General features: G+C 52.9%; 1 protein-coding gene across 27 annotated transcripts in view; it reads left to right on the top strand.

Moving 5' to 3' along the window:
- NCOR2 (nuclear receptor corepressor 2) overlaps positions 1-7,989 on the top strand; it is a 276,099-nt gene that overhangs the window by 229,156 nt on the left and 38,954 nt on the right. For 24 of the 27 annotated variants that reach the window (XM_025197842.1, XM_025197845.1, XM_025197875.1 and 21 more), the window contains 5 exons: positions 2,266-2,427; positions 2,795-2,964; positions 3,164-3,266; positions 5,710-5,814; positions 6,969-7,072. In XM_025197842.1, the coding sequence (XP_025053627.1) occupies positions 2,266-2,427; positions 2,795-2,964; positions 3,164-3,266; positions 5,710-5,814; positions 6,969-7,072 (644 nt within the window). The remainder of the gene's footprint in view (positions 1-2,265; positions 2,428-2,794; positions 2,965-3,163; positions 3,267-5,709; positions 5,815-6,968; positions 7,073-7,989) is intronic. The other 3 variants (XM_025197866.1, XM_025197895.1, XM_025197952.1) reach the window with 1 other exon arrangement.

Raw genomic sequence — 7,989 nt, forward strand, 5'->3', positions numbered from 1 at the left:
CAATCTGAAAGCTGGGATGGGACCGTGGAGCAGCTCACTTGATGCCCAGGTAACACAGGCCGTGGACTGGTTGGTCAAGCCCAACAGCTGCACGTGAACTAGAAGTAACTTCTCCTGGAAGGATGTCCAGTCTTGTCTCGGAGGCTGCCTGGATCTTTCTTGGCCTTTGACAGTCGCTCACAAGCCACAGCTGTCCCAGGTATTAGGAGCACATCTGGTCACTTCACACACTACAAATTGCCCAGGAAGCAGACGCCGTTATTCTGTATTTCTGCGCTGTTCCCATGGACACTAAATTGCTTCTGATTCGCTTCTGTTTCTTCATGGTGGGGAAGCCTTTTTGTGCATTGCTAGCGGTGCCAAACACGCAGCCCTGAGACCGTGCTGCCATAAGCGCTCCAGAGCCGCGAGACGAATCGAGCCTTCTCCTCCTTGGCGGTTCCCTAGTTGTGAAGGCAAACCTGCAGATATGACGAGCTGGTGTCACATGGGTCCTAGACTCCATTGAAGTCGGTGGTGTTGCACTGGGGCGAAACCAGCATGACCAGCAAGTTCGAGCAGGTCCTGCAGCCCTCTCGTGGTCAGCTGGTCCCAGCAGGAAGGCGAATTCAAGATCTGCTTGAAATGTGCGGGAGAGGAGATGTAAAAAGGGGCTGGGGTTTGTTGCTCTGGGCTTGTTCTTGATAACATCTGCTTTACTGAAGGGGCTAAAAAGGAGCTGGCAGGAAAGTTTTCCCAGGGAAGTAAAACACATAGGCACCTGTGGAGGTTTGGCACGGCCTGTTCTGGGCTGCTTTGCTGGAGCTTAAACCCCAGTGAGATGCAGGTACCCAAGCCCCTTAGGACAACTGGGATTTAGGTTCCCAAAGCACTTGGGTGTTGGAGAAATGTTCCTCCCTCCCCTGCCCCAGAGCCTAGGCTGCTGCTCTGCTCTCTGCCTCTCCTCGTTGTCTGGCCCTGCCCTCTCCTTTCTCTTTCACCATGTGGTCACCTCTGTCGAAGGGGCCTCCGCCTCTGCCGTGCCTGGCAGAGCCATCTGGAGATGGAGGCGAGACGCAGGCGTGCTTCTTCCCTTCCTTGGCCCTGCGCTGCTGATAAAGGCCTCATCCTCCCCAGCTAGTTGGGGAGGGTGGGTTTTTTTCCACTCAAGGCGAGGGGCTGCTGGGAGTGCCCTGGCGGTGCACCACGGCTCGTGAGCACTGTGCAAGCGTGTGCGTTGCTCTCAGCCTCCCTGTGGGAGACACAGGCAGAGTGCGACAGGAGGAGGTGGGGAGTCTGCTGCCCTGCTCCATGGGTGGAGCACAGAGTTACCAAGAAAAATGTGCTTGAGCAAGAACAGCCTGGAGGAAACAGCTTACTGCATCTCTCCAAGCTGCGCCTTGGCTCTGCTTTCATGCCCGACTGTAAAGGTGACTTGCAACACAACAAGGGAATATCTGCACCCTTTTTGCATCTCTGTGGTGCATGCAGAAGGCCTGAAGGTTCGGTCTGGGGTTGTTCCTTCCCTTGTGCTTGTCCATACAGACTGCATGCCTTTCAGGGCACAGGCAGTCTCTTCCTGCACGTACGTACAGCACCTTGCAGGTAGAAGTGGTCATCTCAGCTGAGGCTCTAGATGCTGCTGTAATAGAAATAAACATCACCACATTTAACTCCTGCCCCTATTTCTCCCTTAGAAATAGTAAGATCATCAATGCGAGCTTCCTTTAGGTTGCAAGAGAAGTCGTCAGAGGTTCCAGCTGGACAGTGTGATCTCCAGCCCTAAAGTGAAGGAAGGGGTGCATGTGAAATCTCTCGCCAAGGTCTCTTTTCTTGCAGCGACGCATTAAGTGTCTGAGTAAGATGGGTGTTCTCGAAAACACAACAGAAAGCCACAAAACAAACCACTTGTTTTGCTTCTTTCCCTCCCCCCTGCATGTTTTGATCAGATTGAATAAAACCCAGTTCGAGATTGGTTTGTGTGCTCCCTCTGACATCAGCTCTGCAGTCATCCAGAGAGCCTTTAAGAACAGCTTTGTAAATAAAACCTAGGATTTTAGCAGAAAGAAGTGAAAAAGTGGGGGGGGAAAATCCACCTCACTCATTTTGAAAACCCTTCGGGGCCTGTTTTGTGGGTTGCTGTGAAGCAAAGCTGTTTGGTGTTTCAGGCCTTGCTAAGATGCGTCCAGCACCTGCCTGTTCTCCACGCTGGGTCTCTGTCCAAGAGTATGCATGAGGAGCAAGGTGAAGCGTGGTTTAGCAAGCCGTTCTGTTTTCCCCTTGCAGAGAAGCCAGCCCACTTCTCCATCGCAGAGGGACAGAAGCTGGGTGGGGAGCAGCCTGTAACCTCCTGCTGGCCCCCTGTGCTGTCCTTCCAGATGCCCTCCAGGGAAGTAATCAAAACTTCCCCCCAAGCTGAGCCACACCTGTTCCAGTACAACCCTCCAGGTAAGCCAGGCTCCTGTTCGGTACGTACCGAGCCCTCTGGATATGCGCGGCAAACAGAGGGTCCTTTGCTTCGCGGTTGGGGTGGCCAGGTGACCTCCTGTGCTACGTTTAGGGCTGGGCAAGGTGCAGAAGTGGCCTACGAGGCTGCTTTTTCTAGCATAGAGCAGCTTGTCCCCTCTGTGCTACAGAGGTGAAGCCTGAGAAGATCGGGATTCATGCAGCAGTGGGAAATGTTGAGCATTCATGGCTGCAGTGCCAAAGCAGCTGTATCTACAGCCCATCAGCTCTCCCAGCATGCCCCCTCTTCTCTGTCCCTGCCCCCGTCATCTCTCCCTTTAGCCGATAGATTGACCTTGTTCTTTTTCAGGGTCCTTCACGCCTTATATTTTGTGCGCAGGGCACCCGATCCCATTAAACTTACATGAGAGCTCTCGGCCCGGACTGCAAAGGCTGCCTGCTATCTCCAACCCTCCCCCTCTCATCTCATCCACTAAACACTCCTCAGTGTTGGAGAGGTCCATTGGCTCCATTTCCCAGGTAAGGGCAGAGACAAGTGTGGGCCTGGGTGGAAGGTGGTGTGGCTGTGGGTTCAGAACTGTTTCCTGCCACGTCTCTATTGTGGTTCGTGGGCAGAGGGCACTGGGTAATCACTCTCTGGAAAGATATGTGGCTGAAGGTTGCTGCCCTGAGCTGCACCAGTATCTGCTTCGAGTGACCTCTTTGCCTTGTTTTGCAGGGGGTGCCCATTCAGCTCCATCCTCCGTACAGCTCTGAGCATGCAAAGGTTCCCATTGGCTCCATCACCATGGGCCTGCCCTTGATGGATCCGAAGAAGCTGGGTAAGTGGCTCACATGCCAGTGGTTCGTTTGTCTCTTCATGGGCTGGCTCATGTAAGGGCTTCTCTTTCTGTGGGAACAGTCAGTGTGGCTGCTTGATAGCTGCCCCACTCAAGTTGAGCACATGCATATAGCAGATGCCCCTTAGGGTGGGGTGGGGCAGTGCTTTGGGAGCTGGACGCCATCCAGGCAGGATGCAGAGCTTTTCAAACTCCCCCGTTTCACCCAGCCTCGATGAGCAGCAACCACAGGGTCACCGCACACTGGCAGAGGTGGAACGGTGCGGGGTGGCAGGGATTTATCTCACGCATTCACGCACAAGGAGTCCCTTCCAGCTTGGATGGGGTTGGTTCAGTCAGGGATAATCCTTCCCCGAACTGAATGCTGGACTAGATGTGACCTCCCGAGGTCCATTCCAGCCCTACTTTCCTATGATCCTAAGTGTCTGCAAAATTTAGCCGCATGCTCAGTGAACTTATTAGCAAGCTCAGTAGAGGCTTGAATGAATCTTCTCTTGGTTCTCGCAGGTGAAGCTGTGAGCATAGAGGTGGAACATTAATATGGGAGAAGCAAACCTTATCACTGCCGGTTCTGTGCCTGCTCTATATGCAGAGGCCTTGGCCCCCCTAGCGCTGCCCATCTAGCACCATCCAGCACGACCAGACCTATTAGTCCAGAGACTGTGACCTTGCTGTCACGAGAGGCTGTGGTCTACAGAAGTCAAAGAGACCTGATTTTGTGCCTGTGTTGGCCCCAGTCTTGGAACGGCACAGGATCTGAGTGCAGGATTAGGCCAGTACAGAAAAGGCATTGCTATTGTCCCAGTTAGTAAACCAGTAAGAAAGCAACCTAGGTAGGGAAGAAAGAACTAGAGATTAAGAATATGTTGATGACCATGAATAGTAAGGTCCCAAAGGGACCTTACATAAAATAGGGAGAAGGAAGGGAAATACCCAGCACTGAGTTAGCCTGGGACAGTGGGAGATGACAATCCAAAGGAGACACCCTGGAGAGGTTAGAAGATAAGGAAGCTCAGGATGAGGCGAACTTCAAAATGAACAAGCACACAATGAGGGAGAGGAAATGAACAGCATGGATATTCACCAGGGAACAACCATCTGCTCCTTTGGGAAAAGGAGGTAGCAAATAGCCATGTGCATGCACCATCTTGGTGTGGTGTGATTGTGAAAAAAGCCAGCTGAAGTGTTGAGAAGGGAAGTTGCTATAGAGAGAGAGAGATGGCGGCCCAGGGTGTCATAATGTCTACTTACGGCCGTGGGAGGGATTGCGCACGGGGTATTCTGGGTCATTCTGGTCCCTCCTGCCGGAGGCGAAACTATGATCAAAGTGGAGAGAGCACAAAGGGGAACAAAACTGCTAAAAGCCTTAACTGAGCATGAGGGGGAAGCAGAGGCAGCTATATTCATACGGTCAAGAGAGCAGAAGGCTTGGTTGGGGACACGGTCCCTATCTATAAATATCTCGGAGCTTGCTAGAAGGAAGGAAATTCATTTGTGCTCTCCAGGCCTTGTGGGATAGAGAGTCGCCAGCCTGGAGCAAACAAAGAAAACATTTATTGGGCAGATTTGGGAATGTTTGGAGAAATCAGGCCAGGGAATAGACTCCTGAGAGAGAGCTCCTATCCTAGCCCAGCCCGTGGGAGGATGAGGCATAGGAAAAAGAGAGGAGAGGAACGAAGATTCCCCGGGCAACCTGCCTGCATGGTCTCGCAGCGTGTTTACAGCAGGACACTGTGCTGTCCTGGCCCGTTATGGAGGCTGCTGGTTTGCTCCCAGTGCCAGGGTGCCGCTCTGTTTCAGGAGATGGGTTACTGTCTCTCCAGCTCTGGAGGAGCTGCCATAGCAGGGCAGGCAGTCAGTCCATCGCCCCAGCATTACCCTTGCCACAGCCAACTTCTGACGCATGAACTGAGGGAGGGGCCACCTCCTGCCCCCATAACTCCTGTTCCAGAGTGCTAAATCCTGCAGGGGCCTCGGAGTAGCTCTGAGTTTGTACAGCTGCACATACCCACAGGTTTAAATTATTCAGCCTGTTTGAAAAGTGCAGCCAGACTTTCTGTGCTTGAACATGGTCCTGCTGCTTGGCCAAGGGTGTCATGGGACACCAGCTGGGATCCCAGGGCCCCCGGTGGTTTGCCTGGCATCCTGGGAGATGTCCTTGCAAAGGGGATAATGGGAATTGGATTTCCCTGGTCATCGGGAGCAGTGTCATCTGCTGACTTTATAGCAGCAGGCAGGCGACCTAGGGTTTATTCATGAGTTGTCTTCTGTGGCCTAGGATGCAGAGCAGTTGAGAAGGAGAAAACCCTGGACTGGAAAAGATTGACATGAGGGAGCAGGGAGAAGAAGAGCCATGTAGGGGGAGCACTGCCTGCTGTTGACCAGTGCAGTGCTGATATTGTCATGTGTGGTCCATGTTTTCCAGTGCCTTTCCCTGGAGTCAAGCAGGAGCAGCTGTCTCCTAGAAGCCAGGCCAACCAGCCTGAGAACCTGGTAATGCAGACGTCCCAGGAGAGCTCCATCCTGAGGGGTAAGCACATCACAGCGCAGATGGGAAGGGAGGGAGGAAGGCAGATCCCCGTTCCAACGAGGGGCTGCCAGAGGGGTTCCTGTGTAAATCGACCACCCAGGCCCAGCTTTCCAAAAGCAATTCATGATCGTGGCTGCCTCTGGCATCTGGGTTTCAATTGGAAGCCTGGCTTTTAGAGGACAGGTGTTCAGATCTGTACTGAGTCTCAAGGTGGCTACCTGAAAGCTCTCCCCATTTTGCAACAGCTGGGCCCCAAACTTTGACCCCAGCTGAGCTTTTAGCTTTTCAGGAAGAGGAGGCTTTTCCATCACGAGCTTTAAAGGGCAGTGCACTGTGCTGCTAGTTAGGAAAGCAGATCAAGTGATGTGTAAACTAAGTGGATTACCTTCCCCACCCAGCCCCCTGGGGAATAACAGGGCCATCTGACATAGAGCATGGCGCATTTTTCAATCCAAGTCCCTTTTCTCCATGTAAAAAAGGAGGAGGCACAAACCCTTCAAAATGCAAATGCAAGTATCTTAAATAAAAAAAAACCAAAAAACAAGCAGTGAATTCAGCCAAATTCAGGAAGTGCCTCGGCTGGCTCAGGATCAGAGCAGATGGAATACGAGCGCATCCAGCCAGCCCCGCTGCAGACTCTCCATAGAGGTCTGTTGAGGTAATGCTGAGGGCGATGGGTCTAGGTTGGTGTCCTGCTGTTCCCAGATGTGTCAGCCCCTCGTGATTAGGGCTGGAGGCTGGAAGGTTCAGAGTAGCCACGGGGTGCTGCTTTCTTTCCACAGTGCTGCACGCTGATTGGAACCAGGCCTCGTTAGGTAGGCTCCTCAAACAGCCAGGTCCCTCAGGAGGTTTGTATCAGCACCCTGAGTTCTCCTCCTGTCTCCTCCAAAGAGCAGATTCTGAATTCGGTGGGATACAGTTAAGTCTTGGACTCTAGCAATGCACCTTGTACAACAACTGAATGGCCTGCATGGACACAGGATGATTATGTCCATCCCTGATGGGGGCTGCTGTGGATAATGCCTGAAGCCTGTCCTACTGAAGGGAGTGGGTCCTTGCGCTGAACCACCCAGGATTTTGTGCAGGGTGAGGTGGGGTGTCAGGGTTTCACAGAGTCCTTCGCCTCACTCCTCTTGCTTTGCTGTGATTTGCAGGGGCAGCACTGGGCTCAGCCTCTGGAGGGAGCATCACGAAGGGAATCCCCACCTCCAGGCCTCCTCCAGAATCGCCCATCACATATCGAGGCTCCATCACCCACGTAAGTTCCTCCTCTTATCAGTTACAGAACAAACAGCTACTAACAGCTGAGGTTTGCAGTGAGGTCTGGGTAGAAATGGCCACTGTCAGTGGATATGCCCCTCCTGATAACAGGGAAGTGATCGCAACAGGTTGATGCTTAGTGGTGGAGTCTGAGAGCAGGGTCGATCCCAGCATGCAGAAGCATCCTTAGGAAATTGAGAGGGACAAGCCAAGAGCCCATAAAGACTTGAGCAGTAGACTCCGTGGGAAGCCGCAGTGACCTGACTCACCCCAGCGGAGCTGATTGTGCATCCAGCTTGGGCAGAAAGGGAGAATTGGTGCCTCCCATGTGAACATTTATCAGCAGCCCCACACGGTGTGTCCCAACCAGCAACGCAGGGAGGACGGGAAAGGGCAAGAGAGCCTTGCACCAAGGGAGATTATCTTGAGTCTTGGCCTGGTTCCATTGTTCAAGCCAATGCAAAAGTGAACAGCCTTTGCTGGAGGCCAAAGCTGCATCACATCTGAAATGCCTTTTGCTCCTGGGTGCCTGGATTTGAGAGAGGGAGGGGGAAACAGTTTAAAAAAACAAACAAACCACTGCATTTAATCTCACCAGTGCCTTGTCTGAGAGAAAGAAAAGAAAACAGGAGGACGTGGGGCGGGGGAAAGGCAGCCCCCTGATAGGAAATGGGAGCAGGACATTCAGGTGGGGGTGATAAATCTGCAGGATCTCTCCCTCCTCCTCCCACCCCACCGCAGCAGCCCCACATGCGTCAGGCCGTGCCCAGCCCCCCCAAGCCGGGCGGAACAACGCTCTGCCCTTAATCTCTGTCATTCATCTTGAGAAGCACAGCTGCCAAGTGGGTGATAGTTTTGTGGTGTGAGTTATTGCTCATCTGGTAACTGAGCGGAGAGCATAAAAAAAAAATCTCT

The sequence above is a fragment of the Alligator sinensis genome, unplaced genomic scaffold (assembly GCF_000455745.1).
Source record: "Alligator sinensis unplaced genomic scaffold, ASM45574v1 scaffold628_2, whole genome shotgun sequence".
NCBI classification, from domain to species: Eukaryota; Metazoa; Chordata; order Crocodylia; family Alligatoridae; genus Alligator; species Alligator sinensis.